General features: G+C 38.2%; 1 protein-coding gene and 1 non-coding gene across 2 annotated transcripts in view; one reads left to right on the top strand and one right to left on the bottom strand.

Annotated features, from left to right (window-relative positions):
• TSBP1 (testis expressed basic protein 1) overlaps positions 1 to 26,446 on the bottom strand; it is a 113,631-nt gene that overhangs the window by 74,339 nt on the left and 12,846 nt on the right. The window contains exons 10-15 of the mRNA XM_073884787.1: positions 14,742 to 14,762; positions 6,735 to 6,773; positions 6,175 to 6,195; positions 4,559 to 4,579; positions 3,774 to 3,794; positions 3,156 to 3,173 (exon numbers count right to left, since the gene is read on the bottom strand). Of these exons, the coding sequence (XP_073740888.1) occupies positions 3,156 to 3,173; positions 3,774 to 3,794; positions 4,559 to 4,579; positions 6,175 to 6,195; positions 6,735 to 6,773; positions 14,742 to 14,762 (141 nt within the window). The remainder of the gene's footprint in view (positions 1 to 3,155; positions 3,174 to 3,773; positions 3,795 to 4,558; positions 4,580 to 6,174; positions 6,196 to 6,734; positions 6,774 to 14,741; positions 14,763 to 26,446) is intronic.
• LOC112816195 (U6 spliceosomal RNA) lies at positions 1,765 to 1,869 on the top strand. Its single transcript, XR_003206143.1, has one exon. It is a non-coding gene; the product is annotated as a U6 spliceosomal RNA (small nuclear RNA).

Raw genomic sequence — 26,446 nt, 5'->3', positions numbered from 1 at the left:
ATAAAAATGTTGTTTAAAAAAGGGATTGACAAGATGTTGGTTGAAAAAGGGAAAAAGAAAAATTCAAAAAAAGAAACAATTAAAAAAATTAATTTTGAAAGACTAAGGAATCATGGTAAAAAGACCATGTATTCTGTGTGCAGTAGCCCCCTAGCGCTGGAGTTCTCCCGTTCTGGTTGATCAGTAAACTTGGTCTTGACTGGCTATTCGCGCTGATCTTCTCGGGGAGGGGCCTGTTGCTGTGGTTCCCAAATGTCTTTGCCGGAGGTGGAATTGCCCCGCCCTTGCCGGTCAGGCTAAGTAATCTGTTCGGGTTTGCTCTCGGGAGCTTTTGTTCCCTGCAAGCTCTCCATACAGCTTTAGAGGATGAGAGTGAAAATGGCGGTCCCCCAATCTCTGCCCCAGAGGAGCCAAGAACTTGGGGCCCCACTCCTCAGTGCACCCCCAGAGAAAAGCAGTCACTCCCATCTCCCCGATCTCCGGCCGCACTCCGTGCTCACCTGGCCTGTGACCGAGGGTTTCTATCTCTGGCTCCCGACCCCGTTGGAGTCTCCAAACCCAGCAGATCCCTGTGGTGCGCTCCCGCGCCGCTCCTCCTGGGGGAGGAAGGGGAGTCTCCCTGGCTCTGCAACTTTTTGGGTCCCTGCTGGAGGAGCAGTGGCCCGAATGTGTCGCCGATCACAGTTTATGGCAACCCTGAGCTGAGAGCCCGCACCTCGGCTCTGTCTCTGCAGCCGGCTTCCCAGCTCCGATTCCTGGGAGCTCTGCCGCACTCAGGCACCCCTGGTCTTTCTGTGACCCCGAGGGTCCCGATACCACAACCCTAAGCGAGGGTTCCACCCGCCGCTTAGCCACTGGAGCGACGTCCCTCAGCGGTGCTGGCTTCTAAAAGTTCTGATTTTGTGCTCCGCTGCTCTATCACTTGCCAGAAGTGGCCGCTGGAGGCCCCCTCCCCCACCATCTATCCCCTAAATATTGCCTCTGATTCACTTCTCTGCATGTCCTACCTTTCAGAAAGTGGTCGCTTTTCTGTTCAGAGAGTTGTTGGTGTTCTTCTCTTCGATCTCCTGTTGAGTTCATAGTTGTTCAGAATGGTTTGATCCCTATTCAGCTGAATTCCTGAGACCAGACGAAATCCAGTTCTCCTACTCCTCTGCCATCTTGCTCCGCCTTCCTCTAGTATTATTTTGTTTTCTTAGTTTTCCTATATTTTCTTACTCTTTTTCAATTTGTGGCTCTTTTGTAGACTTCTTTTACTTCTGTTTCTCAGCTTTATTTATATTCATTTACTTTTTTTCTTCTCCTGCCTTGAACTCAATCTCCTGCTTTTAACTTTCTTCCTACTTTTGTTCTTTTTAAATTTCTCTCAATTTTTCTCTTTTAACATGTCTCTTTATTTCTGTCTGTTACTCTTTGTATTGCATTTTCTCTCACTTCCTCTCCCCATAGGACTTTTTGTCCACTATTTTTAATATTATAAGTTCATTGTATTCCTAACTAATAACCTTTTAGAACACTCAAAATAGTAGTGGAAAGAACTCACATTAAAAAAAGAGTTAGCACAACTTCAGTTCTAACTTCATTAACTATCTTCCTTCCCTTATTTTTTTGAGAAATGGTTTCTGAACCTCAATTTTTTCATCTCTCAAGATGGGTATAATATCTACTTTACCCACCACCATTGAAATGTTGTGTAGGCCCAACAAAATAATGCATTGGAGAGTTAGAAAAACTGTAAGCCATTATAGGAATCATACAAGGAATGTTCACTTCAGCAGCACATATACTAAAATTGGAACAATACAGAGAAAGTTAGCATGACCTGTGTGCAAGGATGACATGCAAATTCATGAAGGAATCACACAAAGAATGACTAGGTACAGATATAGAACTTACATTCATTCTGTTAGGCAAATATGGGAAACCTCAAACATCTTTTTTTTAGGTTTCTAATTTCAAAAATTTCTAATTTTTGTTAGGAATCCTATAAACCAGTGTGTGAAGGTATAATTATTTGCTCTTAGTTTGTAAATATGTAATTATGGACAACTGTATCTTGAACCTAACCATTATTTATAATGTTTCTATGGAAAAATGCAATAGGGTAAGTTGCTAAAAGTTGGTGAAAATAAAACCTAACTGTCTTGGAGAGAACTTTTCAGAAACACTAGATCGGAAGAAAAAACAGGATTTGCATTATTTTGAATATAATCCCAATAACAAAAATTTATTTTCAGGGAAAGCAAGAAGTTTAGGTGCTGTGTTCTAAAACTTTATTACATGGTGGTTCTAAAAAGCTATATTATAGAACTTAGAAAAGACCACTCCTAGGGGGTTATTTTTTCACTTTGTATTTCAGCTTCATAGTTAATATCTTTTTATTGTGGAACCTGGGTGAATCCAACCTCTAGGAATTCTGAGTGGGATAATGAGACAGTGGAAAAACTTGATCCTGGAGTCTATGGGCATGAATCATTTGAAATAAAAATCAACTGACATTCTAAGCATTGTCCAGGACCAAAAGACATTGTAATTGAGAGGTGACTTACCAATGGTTTTTTGAGAGAGCTCTAGAAAAATAAACAAAAGAAGAGAGGAAAGAAATCAATAGTTGCTCTCAGGGTCTGGAGCCCGTATTTCTCATTTGCATGCTTTTCCTGGTAATCTATGCCACTAAACTTGGGCTCAGCTACAGTGGGGTAGCAGGGATGTTGACTTTCTTCATGGATGCTAAGACAATCTAATCCATATAAGGGCCTCCTTATCTAATGGATCCACTGAAAGGCTAAGTAGCAAAAGTACTAAGTAGAGGTCACCCTTTTGGCCCATTTAAACCCCTGTAGAGGATTGGAAAAATCCTTCTCCATTTAAACTTAATTTTCTTCATTTCCCCTATATTTTCACTTCTGTCCATCTCATTCTGTTTTTAAAAGTCCTTTGTGTGATGTGATTGAAAACCTTATGGTTTGTGTTTGGCACTGGAATGCACGTCATTAATGACTTACTGAAATGGTAGGTACAAGACAACAAAAAGGCCAAAAAAATGTGGACCCCCCCAAACCCCTGAAATCCTAACATAGAATCCAAGGAAGTGTCCCTAAGATACTGCAGGAAATTAAAATTCTCTACAGTGGGGAATCAGGCAGTAAACTTACTGATAGGTCCCGTAGCTCCTGCTAAGAAACAGAGAGGGAAAAAGAGAGGAAGAGAGAGAGGGGTGAGGGAGAAAGGGAGATAATCAGTATGCTTCATCACTGTGAGGAAAAGAACCATTCTTCAACCCTCACTCTAGAGGGAGTGTCATAAGTAGGAACCCTAGGAACATCAAGGGTTGCTTGCATGGCAGTCCTCAGATGGGCTTCGTGTTGTACAGTATAGGGGACTTCCAGGAACAGGGGCCTCCCCTTTTTTTTCAGTGATATTTGTAACCTTTAGAGGACTGGGATAGACTCATTCCATACTAATTCATAATGTCTCCTTTAAAATTTTTTTTTCTCTCATTCCATTACAGACTTATTGTTATTTGAAAAGTGAACTTCCCTTGCTGAGAGGCCTTATGACTGCTATTAAGAGGGTCCTTTTCTATTTTCTTATGTTAGCCCATGGGCTTTGCAGTCTCTCTACTTTATGCACAGCTTCTTTGGAAACTGTGTAATAGGAATGCTAGAGAGGTTGAGAAACATGGCATCAAGAAAACAGGGCAGATCAGTACTTAAGACCTTGTGGGTGAGAAATTAAAGGAACCAGAGTGGAGAAACAAATTTGATACTTACGAATTGGTGCTGTGAATTGCACTGAAATACGGAGAAGAGGAAAATCAGCAGGTTTGATATTAACAGAATGCTCATGCATCCAATATTCTTTTTAAAGAAACTGAAGCAACTCAACCAGAGGGAGAATTACGAAGGTATATGAATAGATAATTTTAGCAAAGAAGCCCCATAGCCCTCCCTCCAGATTAAGTCATTTGGCATTCATCATAAATGAGAAATCTATGGCAGAGGGGGACGTATAAAACTGGGGCTGAAGGTTGTCAATCTTTCCTTCACTTTCATCCGTCCTCTCTTTCCCTCTGTGCCTGGCCCAACACTCAGTTCTCTCAAAGGATTGACACTCCTAGGGGTAGGTGGGATGTCAGTTATGTTGGCTTTTTTTCATCACCACCTCCTCCTTGTCTTTATCATGCTTATTCTTTTGCCTTCTCCTAGAACCAACTGTTCTTGTAGTGTTTCCCTCTGTTTAGGAAAAGTCCACAGTAGTTATTTTAATTATTTTTATTATAAGAGAACTTTTTTCTGGTTTTAAATATTTATTTATATTTCATATTATTTTAAATATGAATGATTTTGCTTTCCCTTGTCTTAAACTCAGTCACAGTTCAGGGGTTTTTTTTCTGATGTCTTGAGCATCAAGAGGTGTCAGTAATTTAAATGCAATCATGCAATCAAGAAGCGTGGGTGAGAAAGCCTGGAAATAGAAAGAGCTTGGGTAAGGAGAGGTCCCATAGCTCACAGAAGACCAAAGAGTATCAGAATTAGGAAACAGAAAAGGAACTCACTTATGGGTCCAATGGTTCCAGCTAAAATATGGGAAAAGCAAAACAGACTAATTAGAATGGTTCTTTGGCACAGAAAATACACAGTTTGCACTGAAATTATTTTTGGGAGAACATCATAAATGCAGACACAGGGAACAAAATTTCTACCTCATCAGAAGAGTAAATAAATTTTATTCTTCATTCCCCACCCTGGAGGACCCCTGTAACTACTGGGATCTGACAGCTGGAGCTGCAGGGATGAAGTGGTCAGGGTTACTTCCCTGATGGGTCACTGTAACTCAGTAGATTCCATAGGCCATTGCCTTTCTTCCACCTGGGCTAATTTGAACTTGTTTAGCCAGAATCTATGGCCTCATCTTCTGAAGGAGGCAGTGGGAATTTTTGTCTCCTGTGGGTAACCTCAGCTCCCTTATTCATTGGAGTAACTTGGCCTGCAATATCTTAGCATGAAAGGGAATAGGAACTCTCAGAAGGCTCAAGACTTTCACAAGTGCAGTTGGCTGGTAAAGGGATTGAGGCACTAGACCCACATGCTTAACAATAACAGCCTCTCCTTTATAAACACCATACACACGGACACCTCTTTCTACCTCTAGGGCTACACGTGCTTTAGTGACACTTCCCCAGTGTTTACTCTTGATTGACTTTGATTATTTTAATTATGTTTCATGTGTATAAATGCTCCAGGAGGAGTAGACACAGCATGTGATTTGTCATGAGCTTTAACCCGCAAATCAATCTTCCTCTTTGGTGTTGGCCCTGCCCCAGGAGCTCAAGCTCTGAGCATCCTCAGCAGTGATGGATAGAAATATATTAAGAAATTAATGAAACCTTGGTGAGTTTCATTTTTCTTGTCATTGACTTTAAGGCTACTCTTGCTGTGGAGAATCTGAAGGGATGGAGGAGCTGGTTAAACTTAGACCAAGTGCACTCAACTTTTTATTTATTTTCTAGCTATAGAGGATTGAAACCCTGTAAGTAATGGTTCTAAGCCACCTGGGGATTTTCTTAAAAATGCAGATTCTATTTTAGTGGGTTTTAGGTGGAGATTCTTCATTGCTAAGAAACTCCAAGGTGATGCTAATGCAGATCCCTGGACCCACTTTAAGCAGCAGGCCTTTAAGAGACTGGTAAAATCTCAGAGCTTGTATAGGTCACTGTTCCCATTTACCACTTTTTTTTCTTTTCTGTATCAACTGTCTCTCACCCATCCCTCATTCCCAGTGCTTCTGCCAGAGATGTTTGTTGTAATGTCATTTAAGATGCTATCTGGACACTTCTTCCAGATTTACTCTTTGTTAATAGCAGGGGACCCTCTATCAGTGAGCTGTGACTGGGATTTCTAGCAAGGGAACTTCCTATCTTTTAACACTTTTATTCTTAACACTTTTTCCTTGGCCATTGAATCTCAGGACTTTGAGAAATTTAAAAGTGATAGTACTTCCTCAGAGAGGCTCCCAGCTTATTAAAATAAGAATAGGGAATAAAGAAGGAGAAAATAATTGACAATTTGTGCAGGGGGAAATAAAAACATCCACGAATAGGAGACTCTTACATATTCTAACAGTGTAGTAAATCAAAGCACATGGGAATTAAAGCACAAGAAAGAAACTTACTTATGGGTCCTGCAGTGCCAGCTAAAATACAAACACAAACAAGTAAGTCTGGAGAGAGCATGACTGAAGGATATACATTTCAGGGAGCTTCAGTTCAAGCATTTACTACATTATTACATTTACATGGAAAGCAGTAAGAAGGTAAGTCTTCATTCCCCCCCTTTATTCCTTAGGAGACTCTTAAGATCGTATTTCCTGCAATTATTTTTCTTGTTCTCAATTTTTACTATCTTCCTATGGTCAAATCCTTCTAAAAATTTCTGTTTATTTTAGGTAAACAACTTCACCCAACCACAGGATTTTTCCTTTCACCTATGAATTAATATCATTAGAAGAGTTTCCACTTTGCTAAATAAGAAAATTGTCACGTAGAGGGATCCTGAAATCAGCCTCAAGTTCCTCACACTGGTAAAGGAAAAGGAGAATAGTAAAATAGTGAGTTGTCTCTTTTCTTACTCCTTTATGTGCCTACTTAACCCCCACTCCAGCCCCCCCCCCCATAGTAGGCACTTTGTAGAAGATTAAAAAAAAAACTGAGTTGAAAAGTAGGAGAAACTTACATAAAGGTTCTGGAGTTGCTTTGAGGGCTTTTGCATCACCTATGATGAAAAATGACAAGAACTGTGAGAGATAAATGTTGTTTAAGCAAAAAAAAAATGACAAATATAATCTCATCTAGATTTAGACTTTCAGAGAGCAAGAAGTGTAGGCAATCCCATTCCCTCCTCCCCATGTGTGCGGTACAAATAGTCAAATTTTGAGGGTAAAGATCCAAGGCTAGGGGCACCTGGGTGGCTCAGATGGTTAAGTATCCAACTCTTAATTTTGGCTCAGGTCACGTTCTCTGGATCCTGAGATCAAGCCCCATGTTGGGCTGAGTTTGGAGCCTGCTTAAGATTCTCTCTCCTTAAACAGTACGGAGGTTCCTCAAAAAGTTGAAAATAGAGCTACCCTACAACCCAGCAATTGCACTACTGGGTATTTACCCCAAAGATACAAATGTAGTGATCCAAAGGGGTACATGCACCCCAATGTTTATAGCAGCAATGTCCACAATGGCCAAACTATGGAAAGTTTGGAAAGAGCCAAGATGTCCATTGACATACATACAATGGAATATTATGCAGCCATCAAAAGGAATGAAATCTTGCCATTTGCAACAACGTGGATGGAACTGGAGGGTATTTTGCTAAGGGAAATAAGTCAATCGGAGAAAGACATGTATCATATGATCTCACTGATATGAGGAATTCTTAATCTCAGGAAACAAACTGAGGGTTGCTGGAGTGGTGGGGGGTGGGAGGGATGGGGTGGCTGGGTGATAGACATTGGGGAGGGTATGTGCTATGGTGAGTGCTGTGAATTGTGTAAGACTGTTGAATCACAGACCTGTACCTCTGAAACAAATAATACATTATATGTTAAAAAAAAAAAAAGAAGAAGAAGATAACAGGAAGGGAAAAATGAAGGGGGGCGGATCGGAGGGAGAGATGAACCATGAGAGACTATGGACCCTGAGAAACAAACTGAGAGTTCTAGAGGGGAGGGGGTGCGGGTTGGGTTAGCCTGGTGATGGGTATTAAAGAGGGCATGTACTGAATGGAACACTGGGTGTTATACGCAAACAATGAATCATGGAACACTACATCAAAAACTAATGATGTAATGTATGGTGATTAACATAACATAATAAAAGTTGATTTCATGGGAAAAAAAAGATTCTCTCTCCTTCTCCCTCTGCCCCTCCCCACTCTCTCCTGCAAGCGCTCTCTCTCAAATAAATAAGTAAATAAATATCCAAGACTAGAGAGTCCCAGCTTCACTACTCCCTAGTTATATGACTACATGTTACTAAACCTTTGAAACATTACTTTTCTCATCTTTAAAATGGAAATTATACCTCCTTTCTTAGAGGCATGGCTACAGTGAAAAATCAAGAATAATAACGGTTAGGAAAGCTGATAAGTTCTATCAGAATTGTTTGGAAAGAAATATTCAGTGACTACAAAGGAATGAAACTCTTATGCAAGTAAGTTTTCACTGTGTTTAAGGTCTTCGGCTTTAGTTTACCTTTTTTTCTACTTTCTCTATTTTTTCCTCTTTTTTTAAATTTTATTTTATTATGTTATATTAGTCACCATACTTTTTAAAAATTTTATTTTATTATGACTACTTTTCCCTCTTATATCTTATTGTCATTTGGAAAGTTCTGAATGCTGGTGACAGGGCATTTTCATGAGCACTTCATTGTGTTGTTTTGGTTTGCTGATCTGTGTGATTTCACTCTTTAAGAAAAAATCTTTTTGTATTCCTTAGTTACCACAGTACCTTAGTTATACCCGTTGATGTTGCAGTGAGATTGGCAGGAGTGTGAGAACCATTGCTTCTTCCTTGAGAGTAACCAATCTTATTTTAAGATGTCAAGACCTCTCTACTGAAACAAGTGTATTTATGAGATGAATTAATTTTCCCATGGAATTTCAAAGGTTTTGTGTGTGTGTGTGAAATTATGGTTTGAAGTTTTAGAACCTACTTTGGACTTCCGTTTTCCTATTCTGGAGATTTTCACTGAAATCTTTCCTCCCTATTGCTTTCCTCCCCACTCTTTCTTCTTTTACCTGTTCAAATCTTTTTACCTTACATAGTTTTATTTCTCTGTTGAACATTCTTTAAGTGCTGAAGTATTATTTTAAAAAATTATATTTAGTAAAAAAGCTTTTAGTGAGTTGAAAAATTTACAACTTATTTCTCTTAAAATAATTATAGTTTTTACTTATATATTTATGACTTGATTTTTGTTTGCTAGTTTGTTGTGTTTGGGGGGAAATAGTAGATTTTCACAGAAATTATAAGATCTCAGCACTTGGGAAGAGATATTGCCTTTTCTATGTGCTATAGACTAAGGTAACATACTGCCATTCCCACTACCAAATAAAGATAATTTATAAAAGACAGCTCCCATATATTTAAGATTTCATAATATTGACTCATATCAGGAATGATGAATATATTTGAGTTAATGGGCTAATTCTGATCAATTAGTAGCAACTCCCTGGACAAGAGAAAAATTTTAGATTGTATGTGGGCTGAGCAGGAAAGAACTATAATCACCTACTGGTATCTGCCACAGGCAAAGGTATAAGCAGAGGTGGAACATATATATTTTTGGAAATTTTTGAACTGAGAGTTTTGTGGCCTTGTCCAGTTGAAGACAAATAAGCATGATAGCAAAAGGTTTCCACTTTCAAAGTGAAGCAGTTAAAAAGCTTAATTATAAGACTTGAGTATCCTGCCAAAATACTAAGTATTATGTATGTTTCAGTTAAGGACACAGCCTCTGCGGATAGTCTGCCTAATGAAAATACTAGAATTATTTCTCTTAGAGAGTGCCAAATTTTCCACGCTAAACAGAGATACTGGTTGACTTTGTGGGGGTCAAAAGCTCAACTGCTTCAGTAAGTCTCATGAATTGTGAATCTGTCAGTTTTAGGGGATAGTGGAGAATTTGGGCATTTGAAAAGTGCATACTCTATCTAGAAGCATTCACATTCAAAATTTAAAATAATGCAATGCTGGTCAACCAGAACACATGTACAGGTGGCACTGGGCTACTGGTTTGCCAATTTGGGAGCTCTACTTTGGAAAGGGAAAGTGTTTAAGTGAGTACCTTGCACATTTCAACAACAGTACGGTGTGAGATCCACATCACCACAGGCTGTGGCCTGAGTTGAGATAAACCAAATGAATTCCCTTTTTTTGTTAATTTAATCATAGGTATTGGTTGGGTCACATTTAATTAAAACCCGTAATTCACAAACTTGTTCAGGTTGTGAAGCACCCGGAAGCTGTGATACTTTTTAGAGAAAATCAGGCAATCATGACCTTTGAGCAAGAAGTAATTTTACTCGTTGTGTGCCCAAAAATATAATATTCAATATGAAAAATTTTATCAGAAGCACATAGCTCAGAAGAAAAAAATTTGTCAACCAGAATTATCTCTTTCTAAATTTTAAAATTTTTTTGTGTCATTTTCCCTAATTTGTTACTTTTCTGCCCCTCATTCCTCTCCCATTCTTCCCTTTTAGAAAATGCATTCATTCTGCTTTGGAAATAAATGGAAATCAGTTCCAGGAGACTGATTTAAGCCTTATCACCTCATTTTTTCTTCTTTCTCCATTCATGTCTTCTATATTCCCTCACTTTTCTGTTCTTTTCTGTTAATTTTTCAACTGGTAGTTGAAATTATAAAAGCTTAATGAGAAATTAAATAACTTGCCTATGTTCAAAGAACCAGTAAATAGGGAGCTGGCATACAACTCCAGGCAGCCTGGCTCCAGAGCCTGCATCTGTAACAGACTCCCTGTACATTTATAATACATTAATAAAAAAACTTATTTTTAAAGTGGTTTTTAATAGTTCTTATTATACCACTCTCAGTTCATGGAGAAATAATGCATATTTTCTATAATGGGGTAAACAATAGCTTATTCCCAAGTCCACGGCCAAAGTAAACAGCATTTTGTGGGGGTTGGGGAGTCATGTAGTTAGAAAGGGACACAGAGTCCAGGGAGGACCTGTTGGGATGGAAGAAAATCAAATCTGCTCTATAAGGAGAGGGAGTTAATGGAAGAGAAAAATACAAAGATATAAAAGAGAGAAGCTATGACAGCTGAAGAGAAGGTGGGGCTGGGAGATGAGGTCCCATGACAAGACATGACAAGAGTGCAGGAATTTGCTTAAAAGCAAGAAGGGGAGTGTCATTGTCTTAGGGGAAAGGTGAGGCAGGTGAACATGGTGTAGGTACAATAACTAATGAAGGAGAAGGTGGAGAATGATGAGCCTCCAGCACTCTCACTCTGACATAGCATATCTCCCCAGATAAGACAGGGAGACGTCCTCTGCCTAGTGTGGGAGCCTTACAACACCAGATTTTGAAAGGAGAAGAAAAACTTACTCATGGATCCTTGCAGTAACGCTAAAGAACAATAACAAATATTCAAATCGGCTTAGAGTTAATGGTTTAAATAATCCACCCGTTTCCCAGGGGTCTTTCCAGAAACTGTACCCTCCATTCCCCAGTAGGCAGATGGGTTACCACACTTGCATCTCGAATCATCCCCCCATTTGGACACTATCCAGGAGTGAAATTCTCAGGACAGTCTCCAGGTTTACTGTATTTTCAATATTCTGATTTCATTCAACATCTTTCCTTTCCCCTATTTTCTACTCCTCCTTCTTTCTTTTCCTTTTCTCAGTTTGGAGAATCTCCTCTTCATAAAGTAATAGCTTCAAGAACCAAAGAAAGGCAATCTTAGAAAGGTTCCAATTTTATAAAAAAAGAAGACTGAGATGGAGAGAGAGGAAGGTCTGTGCCTGAGTATGCTAAAAAATATATGCAGTTTTCGCCTCCAATTTTTCTGACTCAAAGTTCAGTGCATTTTCCTCTGTACTGCATACAGTTTTCTCTTTCTGTTCTTTCTGGAATAGTCCTTTAAAAAGTAAATTAACTTCTTTCCTATATATTGACTTTCTCTTTTTTTTGTTGTTCTTTTTATTAATCTCTGGAGTGTTCCTCTTATAAAATTACCTAAATAATAGGGAAGGTTTGTGGAAATTTTAATATTAAATCATGACAGTATTAGTAATATGTAAACTACTATAGAATGAACCCCACTCTATTCAGTGGAAGAAGGCTGAGCATTTGTCTTATTTGCCTTATGTTGAGGTTAAATTCCTGTGTGAAATTTGATCTTAGATCATTTCCATCAGCTATTTGGAACCTTATTTAACCAGTCTCTAAAAAGACAGGATTTAACAATGCTCTGTTCAGCTTAACTTTTAATGATTCATTTAGTCTAAATCCACAAACTGAAGTCCTGTATTCCTGGGCCTTTTAGCCTTAGCTAATAAAATCTAGGATAATGGGAAGCAAAAAGACTGACATTCTAAATTTAGGGCCTGCCCAGGAAAGGGCAGACAGGCAGAACAAGGTGCCTAGATACGAAGGATTCATGGCAGAGAAACAACCAGAACATGCTCAATTCCCTTGTAAACTGTGCTAAATGGACACACAGATAAATTCATGAGGTCAACTGTTTAAAGGCATCAGAGTTAATCCCATTTGAAGAGATGCTTCAGGAAGAAGCTCTCCACTCCCTTCCCCTGTGATTTAGTCACAGATGGTGGAAAGATATTGTGCTTTGGTGCTGTGACAGAGGCCCAGAAAGACATGGAGGACTGGTGATGAACAGGGAGGCCATTTACGTCTTCTTTGTAAAGGTTGAATCTCTTAAGGGAACGTGGAAGACGTAAGTCTTGGTTAAACTTTCTTTAGTTGTCCTATGTACTCCTTTTTACCTCTTGCTTACTCACATGTCTCTTTCCTGAATTGAGAAATAGAAAAGAGACTTAAATACTCTTTCTGGAGTTGACACTGAGGAATAATAGCAAAAATCCACAGGAGTCTGGATTAATGGCCTAAAAAGCATATGATTCTCATGGAACTCTTTTTAGAAAGGGGGTCCTCATTAGTCTTCATGAAGTACAGTGGGTGATCAGATACTAGAATGCTTGGATTTGAATCCTAGTTCCTCTACTTACTAGCTGTGTGGCCTTGCATAAGTTATTTAATTTTTTGTGCCTAAAAATTACTCATTTTAAACACAAGATTTATAATAATATCTACTTCATAGGATTGCTATGAAGATATAATACATATACTCCATACATATTATTATAATATTGTTTCAAATTGCAGTCCTTATCTATGTATACCTATATATACCTGTGTGGGACAGATGGACCATATCTTCCACTGCCTCAGGCACTGTGCTGGTTTAAGATTTTCAAAGAAATAATAGAATCAAGCCCTTTGTGCTCCTGGTTTGAGAGCCCTTCCCCAAGTTACCATAGTCCACTGAGATGTCTCTGAGAATGACCTCTCAAGAGGGCCTCATTCATCCTCTAGGACCACACAGTATATTGAACTTTGGGGTGAATGGCTTCATGAATCTTTCAGCTAAATACTATATATAATAAGTAATTACTCACCTTCCTCTGAGATCAAGCCCAATATGTGTCACATATCCATTTACCTTATTCACCATCAGAAGATAATTCTCATCTTAAGGAGCATATTATCATAATGATTAGTATAACTCCTAATCTGATTTTCTTTCTTACTCTCTAAAATCCCAGCACACCATGCTGTCCGGAACTCATATCAGCAGATTCCCCTCTATTTTTAACTCTCCAAATGTTTTCGTTATTTTGTATTGACAAGCCCAATTGTCCTTTAAAGTACTATGTCTCTTGCAGCCCTCTGAGCAATGACTATCTTTTGATTCCATGCTCATGTACCACAGAGCCTGGAAATATTGCAGGAGAAATTAAAGATCTGTGTTGCTTACTGAGCATATGTCAGCCTGAAGATATTTTACTTTGTTCCTGTAGTAAATTATCCTTTCTGTGACTTAATTGGATGAAAACAAAACTAAACTAAATAAAATCTGTTTTGATTATAACAGTAATAAAATATGGAGCTTGATAGTTTTCTAAGGTCATTATATGTAAGATATATATGTAATATGTCATTATGTAAGATATATAGATCTTACATATATATCTTACATATACATATTATGTATCTATGTAATAAAACAGCCTTATTCATCAGATGCAGTTATGTCAGTATCGGACTAGCAAAATAATTTTGAGATTTAGATTAATTCACATTTTTTGCATTGTTAAATTACATATTAAAATGGATGTAATATTTTTTACATATGCATAATGTCCTACATTTCCTGAAACTTTTTATTTCAGGAAGACACTTTAAATTGAAAAATTAAATATAAATATTTTTAATGGTGTCCTGGGGATAGTTGGACAAACACAAGATTTAGTCAAAAGCTCAGTGTGTAGAAACTCAGTTTTACCTTCTATGAACTATGTGCCTTTGGGTAAGTTATATAATATCCTTAAGTTCACTTTTCTTATCTACAATACCTGTAAATATGGACTCAACAAACATGGTTTGTTTAAGCTACAACTCTCCCCTTTACTCTCATTCCCTGCCCTTTTCACAACCTTCTTCCTGCTTCTGAGTGAAAGAAGATATTTTGTTTTGCTGAAACCATCATAGCCAACTAAAACCACTTGAATCGTCTCTTTCTTCATAATCAGTGGACTTTTCATTTTTCAAAGCTCTCATTAACTTCAGATAAATGCTCTATTATAGAGAAGGAAGAAAAGATGAGGGATGAGGCTAGGCAGAGTTAGGGCATGAGCTCCAGGTCTGTGATACAGAGGGAATTAGAATTGAGAAAGAGAAAAGGAACTTACCCTTTTGTTCTAAAAAGAAACACAAAAAAGTTTATGTGGTTGTCTGGCATCTTTTTATTGCTGTTTTTCATTTTGGGAGTATCAGAACAGGGAACCCCTGCGAGCACCAACCCCTGAGTGTCAGTCGTGGCTCAGGGAGATAAGGGATTAGACATCTCCTCCATTGTTGCCATTCAAACCTGGGGACACCTTGAATTGAATTGGAGAAAAGTAAAGGAACTTACCAATACTTGATCGAGACAGTGCTAAAAGAAAAGAAACAAGAATGAGATCTGTGTGTTTCAGGGAGAATCTAAGACTACATAGATTACATATGAGGAAAAGGTTGTGGGAAAGAGGGCAACAATGGGTCACATCCCATTTTCTGTTATCAGGTGCAATGCAGTGTCGTGGGCAGATGGATATCCATTTACGGATTGTTTTGGGGGCTTTTGTATATTTCCTTAGCAATACTCTTATGGTAGGGTAGGACTACAACACCTATGTAGCCTATCTTTTAAGTTCTCTTAGTAAGAGAATAACAATACTTGTGAGGATTGCTAGTTTTTTAGTCCATGGAAACTTTTCTGCCTCTGTGACTTTCTTCTTTTTGATCCTGCTGCTTTTGTTTTTTCTGTTTTCCTTCTCTACCTATCTTCCTCCTCCTCCTCTTCTCTCTCATTTTTCTTTCTCTTTTTTCCTTTTTGTTTAAAGATCTTTTGCACCAAACTATTACTACATAACAGCTTCAATAGGGGGTTTATACTTCTCAAAAATCATTTGTGTCCTATGGGGAAGTTCAATAACAAGAAAACAAAATCAGGATGTCCCTAGATATTAAAAGATAAAGAGTCAAGGCAGGAAAAAGGGACTTGTTGTCAAGATGGATATTTCATCCTCTCCTCTAATCACTTGGAAAAGTTGGGCATGATAATTTTTAAAGTTTTAAACCATAAAGTTGAACTTGAAAACTAGAAAGAGAAGTCTCCAAGGGCCATATATCAAGAGGGAGCCCATAATTTTGATAGCAAGTGAGAAGATTCATCACCCATATATCTTAATGGGAGGTTGGCTTTTCAGCACATGATCAGGAGTAAAAATTAAGGCCACAGACCTCATGCTGTGGAAGAACTTGGGACTAGTCATTGTGTATATCTAAGGCTCACAAAACCACTATCTGTGAAAAGGGCACCATTAATTCATATCTGTTTGTCAGGGTTTGCCAAGAAGTGATCTATTTGCAGCAGACTATAGCTGGAGATTGAGCCTCCAGCAATGGTAGAACTCTCAGTATAAGCCAAGTTCAGGTATAGGACCCACATTTGAACCACTCATATAAGGGAGAAACTATGAGTGCAGAAATGGTTATAAAAACTGCCTTAGGAAATCTATGTACTAAAGGATTATTGCACAATAGGGAGTTTATGAGGAACTCAAACAAATGATAACTAATAAACTCACAGGCTAACATTAAAATACATTTGAGGAAATCTACTGCTGTGACAGACGCCACAACAAATGGGACTCCCTATATAAGAAGAGTAATTCAAAAGGAATTTTCAAACAAGTGTGTTTCATATATTCAAAGATATGAAAGATGGAATAGAATCTACAAAGCAAAAGCAGAATTAATCAGGAGCAACTATATCTGACAAAGAACAAAATGAAATAGCAGATATAGAAAACAGCATCATTAAATTATAAAAAATATTGGGGGGTAAACAAAGAGAATAGATGCAACTGAAGAAAGAATTAATGAATGGTAAATCTGAAGGAAATTATCCAGGACCCAGTATCAAGAAATAAGGATCTAGTGTGACCGAGATTGCCTTGCTATTCACCAAAGTAATTTCCTTTTTCTCCAAGGCACATATGTGATAGAAGAATTTCGCCCTGAGATGTCCATGTCCATTAGGTCCTGGAACCTGAATATGTTAGGCTACGTGAGGGAAGGGATTTAAGGTTTAGGTGGAATTAAGGTTGTTAACCAGCTGACCTTAAATAGAAATATTATCCTGGATTAGGTGCGTGGGCTCAATGGAATCATAAGGGTCCTTAAAGATGGAAGCAGGAGATTGAAAGGAGTCACAGAAAAAGGTGTGACAATGAAAGAAGGCCAAAGTGATGTGTGGCGGGGCTTAGTCAAGTTTTGCTAGTTTTGAAGATGGAAGATGGGAGAACATGAGCCAAGGAATATCTAGAAACTGAAAAAGCAAAGAAACAGGTTTGCTCCCAGAACTTCCAGAAGGAATGCTGCCCTGCTGCCACCCTGATTTTAGCCCAGTGAGACATGTGTCAGATTTCTGACTTATAGAACTAAGATAATAAATTTGTAATGTTTTAAGCCATTAAGTTTGTAGTGGTTTGTTACAGTGGCAATAGAAAACTAATACAATATGGTTTGATTATTTCCCCCAGATTCCCTTTCAGTTAGATGGGGCTATATAATTGAGTTCTAGCCAGCCTAATGTTGTTGAAAGAGATATGTGAAATAATACCCAGGTTTCCCCATAAAAGCCCCATTCATGGTCTCCAAGCTTCTCCTGCACTCACTTAAGGCAGATGTGATGAACTCAGAAGCCATTAGTTGAAGATGGTGGAAACATAGGATAAGACAAACTTGCTTGCTGAAGTCATTGCTGAGAGGAGAGCCAATTACCAATCAGGCATCCCTATTTTACATAATAGAATTTTATGAATAGAACCACTGAGATTTTAAGATTTATCTATTACAGGATCACAGACTAACATAATTAATAAAGATGAGATAGACAAAAGAGAAATTATGAGACCTGAAAGAGGAGAGGGGAATCTTTACATATATTTGATAGCAATCTTAAGAGAGACTATAGTTTGTTAGATAGATGATAGATAGATGATAGATAGATAGATAGATAGATAGAGAGAGAGAGAGATATACACATAAGTATAAACATGGGATATATTCATAGCAGTTAATGTCAAGAATTTTCTATAAATAAAGAGAGATAGGAGTCCACAGAATGGAAAATCTTGAGTCTTGAGCAAGATAAATGAAGTTAATCTCACACCCAGAGACATCATAATTAAAATGAAGAATACAAGGATAAAGAGAAAATCTTAAAACCATATTTGCTTAGGAACCATCAAACTAGTAGTAAATCACAATAAGAAACGTCAGAAGAAAATGAAATCAATCTGCAAAGTCTTGAGAGAAAAAAAATGTTAATTATATACTCAGCTAAACTCTTATTTAAGGCTGAGGGTGAAGTAAAGCTATTTTCAGTCATAAAGGCTTAGAGAAATGTTCACATATATATGGATATGGGGCCTTAAAAGCAACTAAAGGATTGTACTTGGGTAAGAATTAAAAGAGAAGAAGACACGGGATATGTCAAATAATTATAAACAGAGAAAATGGTCACATATTTTTACAAATCAATTGGATATAAAGAAGTAAACAATTATTTTGTTTTTAAAAATCATATTATAAAACAACACGGAAGATGTTGAAAGGGTAGATAGTCAAAAGAGGTTATTGTCTAGTCTGAGAGTAAGAAAAAAATACTAATTAGTTTTTTTTTTTTTAGAAAAGTCAAGCAGTATGGATGTTATAAATCTAAGAATGAATAAAATAAAAGCTACCAAAACAGGTAAAGCAAAACAAAAGGAACAAGAAAATCTAACAATCCAATAGAAAGTAAGAAAGAAGATTTAAAAAATAAAAGAATAAAACATGGTAAATAGAAAACACAATAAAATTGGCAGAACTTAGGTAAAATATATCAGCAATATATAATAAATGTAAAATGGACTAAATTTATCTGAGACAAATTTTTAATTGTTAATGTGAACAGAGTCAAGCAATATGCTATTTTAAAAAGATAAAAATGAGAGAAAACAAGCTGTAAGTTTGATAATAAAAGAATAAATAAATAATAGAGAAATACATATTATAACAAAGGTTTTGGAGCAATACTAGTATCAGATAATGTAAAATTTATCCAAAATCCATGAGTCTATGGATGGACATGGTATCATTGTAAAAAAACAAAATTTAAAAAAGGAACAATTACAACTTGTATGTATCTAACAAAAATCAAAATATGCAAAAGAAAAATTGGAAGTATTAAAAAGAAAAATGACATCAAAAGGAGGCAATTATATTTGGAGACTTAAACATATCTGTGTGAAGCTAGTATGTCACGCAAAAGAATAACAATAGAGAATATTTGAATAATAAAGTTAATAAGCTTGGGCTGGTAGTACATCTGTGGGTAAAATCTTGAACTCAACCGATAAAAAATATTCTTTGTAAGTTTACTTACAAAGCATCAAAAGTCTCAACACATTTCAAAGAATCTAAATCACACACATTGGACTTGTAAATCATAAGACAATTTATGATCAACAATAAAAATAACAAATGAACTTAGAATGAACTTAAATATTTACATTAGAAAATAAGAAAGTCTGGAGAAGCCATTTTGGCGGGAGCAAGATGGTGGAGGAGTAGGAGACCTGGAAGGAATTCGTCTGGTCTCAGGAATTCAGCTGGTTAGGGATCAAACCATTCTGAACACCTACAAACTCAACAGGAGATCGAAGAAAAGAACAGCAACAACTCTCTGAACAGAAAGCGACCACTTTCTGGACGGTAGGACATGCAGAGAAGTGAATCCAAGGCGATATTCGGAGGATAGACGGCGGGGGAGGGGGCCTCTGTCGGCTGCTTCTGGCAAGTGATAGAGCCCCGGAGCACAAAATCGGAACTTTTAGAAGTCTGCTCTGCTGAGGGATGTCGCTCTAGTGGCTAAGCAGGGGGTGGAACCCTTGTGGGACAGTGTGGTCTCAGGACCCTCCGGGTCACAGAAAGACTGGGGGTGCCTGAGTGCGGCAGAGCTCCTGGGTATCAGAGCGGCTGCAGAGATGGAGCCGAGGGGTGGGCTCTCAGCTTGGGGTTGCCATAAACTGTGATCCACAGCACAGTTGGGCCACTTCTCCTCCAGCAGGGACCCAACAAGCGGCAGATCCGGGGAGACTCCCCTTACTCTCCTGGGAGGAGCAGCATGGGAGCACACCATAGGGATCTGCTGGGTTTGGAGACTCCACATCAAGTTGGGTGCCAGAGATAGAAATGCTTGGTCATGGGCCCGGTGAGCACGGAGTGGGGCCAGAGACCAGGGAGATGGGAGTGACTGACTGCTTTTCTCTGGGGGCTTACTGTGGAGCGGGGCCCTGAGTTCTCGGCTCCTCCGGGGTGGAGATTGGGAGGCCACCATTTTCACTCTTGTCCTCCAAAGCTGTACCAAAAGCTTACAGGGAACAAAGGCTCCTGAGAGCAAACCCAAGCAGATTACTTAACCCGGACCCAGCAAGGGTGGGCAATTCAGCCTCCGGCAAAGACATTTGGGAACCACAGCAACAGGCCCCTCCCCCAGAAGATCAGCAAGAACAGCCTGCCAAGAGCAAGTTTACCGATCAATGAGAATGGCAGAACTCCAGCGCTAGGGGAATGCTGCACATAGAATCCATGGTTTTTTTTTTACCATGATTCATTAGTCTTTCAAAGTTAATTTTTTTAACTGTCTTTTTTTTTGAATTTTTCTTTTTCCCTTTTTCAACCAACATCTTATCAATCCCTTTTTTAAAAAAACATTTTTATTTTTCATTTTTAGAGTCATATTCTATCCCTTCATAGTAGTTACCCACATTTCTGGCATATATATATATAAGTTGTTCTCTCTTTAAAATTTCGAGATACAGTTTCTTCTAACAGATCAAAATATACCCTAAATCTCTAGTGTATGGCTTTGTTCTAGCCTCCTACCTGATCACATTCTCTCCCTTTTTATTTCTTTTTTTTTATAAATCCTCTTCTTTCTTTTTTCAACCAACTTCTTAACTTATCAATTCCTTTTGTAAAATTTTCTATAATTTCATCTTTACAGTCATAGTCCATCCCCTCATCGAATCAACCCTTATTTTTATACATATATAAGTTTTTCTTTCTTTAAAATTTTGGGAGGCACTTTCTTCTAATGGACCAAAATACCCCCAAAATCTAGTGTGTGGCACTGATCTATACACCAGCCTGATCATGTTTGATCATATTCTTTTTCTTTTTGTTTTTATCTTTTTTTTCTTTCTTTTCCTTTTTCTGTTTTCTTTCTTTCCCTTTCTTTTACCCCGGTTTCAGGTCTTGTCTGATTTGTTTAGATTATATTTTCTGGGGACGCTGTTACCCTGTTAGCATTTTTTTCTCTCATTCACTATTCTCCTCTGGACAAAATGACAAGACGGAAAAAAACACCTCAACAAAAAGAACAAGAGGAAGTACCAACTGCCAGGGACCTACTCAATACAGACATTAGTATGATGTCAGACCTAGAGTTCAGAATGACGATTTTAAAGATACTAGCTGGGCATGAAAAAAGAATGGAGTTGTTAGAGAAACCTTTCTGGAGAAATAAAAACTAAAATCTAACCAAGTCAAAATCAAAAAGGCTATAAATGAGGTGCAATCAAAAATGGGGGCACTAACTGCTAGGATAAATGAGGCAGAAGAGAGAATCAGTGATATAGAAGACCAAATGATGGAATATAAAGAAGCTGAGAAAAAGAGAGATAAATAACTACTGGATCACGAGGGAAGAATTCGAGAGATAAGCGATATGATAAGACGAAACAACATTTGAATAATTGGGATCCCAGAAGACAAGGAAAGAGAGAGAAGAGCAGAGGGTATACTGGAGCAAATTACAGCAGAGAACTTCCCTAATTTGGTAAAGGAAACAGGCATCAAAATCCAGGAGGCACAGAGAACCCCTCGCAAAATCAATAAAAATAGTTCATCACGTCAACATCTAATAGTAAAACTTACGAGTCTGAGAGACAAAGAGAAAATCCTGAAAGCAGCTTGGGAGAGAGATATGTAACCTACAATGGTAGAAACATTAGATTGGCAACAGACCTATCCACAGAAGGAGACCTGGCAGGCCAGAAAGGACTGGCATGACATCTTCAGAGCACCAAACGAGAAAAATATGCAGCCAAGAATACTATATCCAGCTAGGCTCTCATTGAAAATAGAAGGAGAGATAAAAAGCTTCCAGGACAAACAAAAACTAAACGAATTTGCAAACACGAAACCAGCCCTCCAAGAAATATTGAAAGGGGTCCTCTAAGCAAAGAGAGAGCCTAAAAGTAACATAGACCAGAAAGGAACACAGAGAATACAGAGTAACAGTCACCTTACAGACAATAAAATGGCACTAAATTCATGTCTTTCAATAGTTACCCTGAATATAAATGGGCTAAATGCCCCAATCAAAAGACACAGGCTATCAAATTGGATTAAAAAACAAGACCCATCGATATGCTGTCTGCAAGACACTCATTTTAGAACCAAAGACACCCCCACATTGAAAGTGAGGGGGTGGAAAACGATATACCATGCTAATGGACACCAAAAGAAAGCTGGGGTAGCAATCCTTCAATCAGACAAATCAGATTTTAAACAAAGAGTGTAATAAGAGATGAGGAAGGACACTATATCCTACTTAAAGGATCTATCCAACAAGAAGATCTAACAATTGTAAATATCTATGCCCCGAACATGGGAGCAGCCAATTATATGAGGCAATTAATAACAAAAGCAAAGAAACATATTGACAACAATACAATAATAGTGGGGGACTTTAACACCCCGCACACTGAAATGGACAGATCATCTAAGCAAAAGATCAACAAGGAAATAAAGACTTTAAATGAAACACTGGACCAAATGGACTTCACAGACATATTCAGAACATTCCAATCCAAAACAATGGAATACACATCTTCTCTACTGTCCATGGAACATTCTCCAGAATAGATCACATCCTAGGTCACAAATCACATCTCAACCAGTACGAAATGATTAGGATTATTCCCTGCATACTTTCTTACCACAATGCTTTGAAAGTACAACTCAATCACAAGAGAAAAATCAGAAAGAACTCAAATACATAGAAGCTAAAGAGCATCCTATTAAAGAATGAATGGGTCAACCAGGAAATTAAAGAAGAATTTTAAAAATTCATGGAAAACAATGAAAATGAAAACACAACTGTTCAAAATCTTTGGGATACAGCAAAGGCAGACCTGAGAGGAATGTATTTGGCAATACAAGCCTTTCTCAAGAAACAAGAAAGGTATCAAATACACAACCTAACCCTACACCTAAAGGAGCTAGAGAAAAAACAGCAAATAAAGCCTAAACCCAGCAGGAGAAGAGAAATAATAAAGATCAGAGCAGAAAACAATGAAATAGTAACCAAAAGAACAGTAGAACAGATCAACGAAACTAGGAGCTGGTTCTTTGAAAGAATTAACAAGATTGATAAACCCCTGGCCAGACTTATCCAAAAGAAAAGAGAAATGACCCAAATCAACAAAATCATGAATGAAAGAGGGGAGATCATAACCAACACCAAAGAAATACAAACAATTATAAGAACCTATTATAAGCAACTCTATGCCAGCAAATTTGATAACCTGGAAGAAATGGATGCATTCCTAGAGATGTATCAATTACCAAAACTGAACCACGAAGAAATAGAAAACCTGAACACACCTACAACCATTGAGGAAATTGAAGCAGTCATCAAAAATCTCCCAAGAAACAAGAGCCCAGGGCCAGATGGCTTACCAAGGGAATTCTACCAAACTTTAAAGAAGAATTAATACCTATTCTCCTGAAACTGTTCCAAAAAATAGAAATGGAAGGAAAACTTCCAAACTCATTTTATGAGGCCACCATTACCTTGATCCCCAAACCAGACAAAGGCCCCATAGAAGAGGAGGATTACAGACCAATCTTCTTGAAGAACATGGATGCAAAAACTCTCACCAAAATACTAGCCAATAGGATCCACCAGTGCATTAAATGGATTTTTCACACAACCAAGTGGGATTTATCCCTGGGCTGCAAGGTTGGTTCAACATCTGCATGCATCAATGTAATACAATACATTAACAAAAGAAAGAACAAGAATCATATGATCCTCTCAATAGATGCAGAAAAAGCATTTGACAAAGTACAGCATCCTTTCTTGATCAAAACTCTTCAGAATACAGGAATAGAGGGTACATACCTCAATATCAGAAAAGCCATTGATGAAAAACCTACAGCGAATATCATTCTCAATGGGGAAAAGCAGAGAGCTTTCCCCCGAAGGTCAGGAACGCGGCAGGGATGTCCACTCTCACCACTGCTATTCAACATAGTATTAGAAGTCCTAGCCATAGCAATCAGACAACAACAACAACAAAAGGCATCCAAATTTAAAGAAGAAGTCAAACTCTCACTGTTTGCAGATGATATGATACTTTATGTGGAACACCCAAAAGTCTCCACCCCAAAACTGCCAGAACTCATACAGGAATTCAGTAAAGTGGCAGGATATAAAATCAGTGCAAAGAAATCAGTGGTATTCCTATACACCAACAACAAGACAGAAGAAAGAGAAATTAAGGAGTCGATCCCATTTACAATTGCACCCAAACCATAAGATACCTAGGAATAAATCTAACCAAAGAGGCAAAGGATCTGGACTCAGAAAACTATAAAATACTCATGAAAGAAAGTGAGGAAGACACAAAGAAATGCAAAAACTTTTCATGCTCATGGATTGGAAGAACAAATATTGTGAAATATCAATGCTACCTAGAGCAATCTACACATTCAATGCAATCCCCATCAAAATACCATCTACCTTTTACAAAGAAATGGAACAAAGAATCCTAAAATTTGTATGGAACCAGAAGAGACCCTGAATAGCCAGAGGAATATTGAAAAAGAAAAGCATAGCTGGCGGCATCACAATTCCGGACTTCCAGCTCTATTACAAAGCTGTCATCATCAAGACAGTATGGTACTGGCACAAAAACAGACACATAGATCAATGGAACAGAATCGAGAGCCCAGAAATGGACCCTCAACTCTATGGTCAACTTATCTTTGACAAAACAGGAAAGAATGTCCAATGGCAAAAAGAGAGTCTCTTCAACAAATGGTGCTGGGAAATTTGGACAGCCACATGCAGAAGAATGAAACCGGATCATTTCCTTACACCACACACAAAAGTAGACTCCAAATGGTTGAAAGACCTAAACGTGAGACAGGAGTCCATCCAAATACTAAAGGAGAACACAGGCAGCAACCTCTTCCACCTCAGCCGCAGGAACTTCTTCCTAGAAACATCGCCAAAGGCAAGGGAAGCAAGGGCAAAAATGAACTATTGGGATTTCATCAAGATAAAAAGCTTTTGCATAGCAAAAGAAACAGTCCACAAAACCAAAAGACAACCAACAGAATGGGAGAAAATATTTGCAAATGACATATCAGATAAAGGGCTAGTATCCAAAATCTATAAAGAACTTATCAAACTCAACACGCAAAGAACAAATAATCCAATCAAGAAATGGGCAGAAGACACCAACAGACATTTTTTCCAAAGAAGACATCCAAATGGCCAACAGACACATGAAAAAGTGCTCAACATCGCTCGGCATCAGGGAAATCCAAATCAAAACCTCAATGAGATACCACCTCACACCAGTCAGAATGGCTAAAATTAACAAGTCAGGAAATGACAGATGTTGGCGGGGATGTGGAGAAAGGGGAACCCTCCTACACTGTTGGTGAGAATGCAAGCTGGTGCAACCACTCTGGAAAACAGTATGGAGGTTCCTCAAAAAGTTGAAAATAGAGCTACCATACGATCCAGCAATTGCACTACTGGGTATTTACCACAAAGGTACAAATGTAGGGATCCGAAGGGGTACGTGCACCCCAATGTTTATAGCATCAATGTCCACAATAGCCAAACTGTGGAAAGAGCCAAGATGTCCATCAACAGATGAATGGATAAAGATGTGGTATATATACACAATGGAATATTATGCAGCCATCAAAAGGAATGAGATCTTGCCATTTGCAACGACGTGGATGGAACTGGAGGGTGTTATGCTGAGGGAAATAAGGCAATCAGAGAAAGACATGTATCCTATGACCTCACTGATATGAGGAATTCTTAATCTCAGGAAACAAAGTGAGGGTTGCTGGAGAGGTGGGGGATGGGAGGGAGTGGGTGTCTGGGTGATAGACATTGGGGAGGGTATGTGCTATGGTGAGTGCTGTGAATTGTACAAGACTGATGAATCACGGATCTGTACTTCTGAAACAAATAATGCAATATATGTTAAGAAAAAAAAAGAAGAAGAAGATAGCAGGAGGGGAAGAATGAAGGGGAGTAAGTCAGAGGGGGAGACGATTCATTAGAGACGATGGACTCTGAAAAACAAACTGAGGGTTCTAGAGGGGAGGGGGGTGGGGGGATGGGTTAGCCTGGTGATGGGTATTAAAGAGGGCACATTCTGCATGGAGCACTGGGTGTTATGCATAAACAATGAATCATGGAACACTACATCAAAAACTAATGATGTAATGTATGGTGATTAACATAGCAAGAAAAAATTATAAAAAAAAAAGATAGGACTCATCCATATGCTGCCTACAAGGGACTCATTTTGAACCTAAAGATACATCCAGACTGAAAGTGAAGGAATGGAGATTCATCTTCCATGCCAGCGGAACTCAAAGGAAAGCTGGGGTAACAATTCTTATATCAGATAAATTAGATTTTAAACTAACGTCTGTAATTGGAGACACAGAAGGACACTATGTCATTCTTAAAGTGTCTATCCAACAAGAAGATCTAACAATTGTAAATATGTATGCCCCCAACATGGGAGCAGCCATCTATATAAGCCAACTGTTAACCAAAAGAAAGAGTCATATTGATAACAATACATTAATTGTAGGAGACCTCAATACTCCACTCTCAGCAATGGACAGATCATCTAAGCAGAAAATCAACAAGGAAACAAGAGCTTTGAATGATACACTGGACCAGATGGACCTCAT

The sequence above is a fragment of the Callorhinus ursinus genome, unplaced genomic scaffold, assembly GCF_003265705.2.
Source record: "Callorhinus ursinus isolate GAN/ISIS: 27379988/994484 unplaced genomic scaffold, GSC_fseal_2.0 scaffold59, whole genome shotgun sequence".
In the NCBI taxonomy this organism is placed as follows: Eukaryota; Metazoa; Chordata; class Mammalia; order Carnivora; family Otariidae; genus Callorhinus; species Callorhinus ursinus.
Note: the sequence above shows the minus strand (reverse complement) of the source record. Positions and strands in the feature narration are given on the sequence as shown.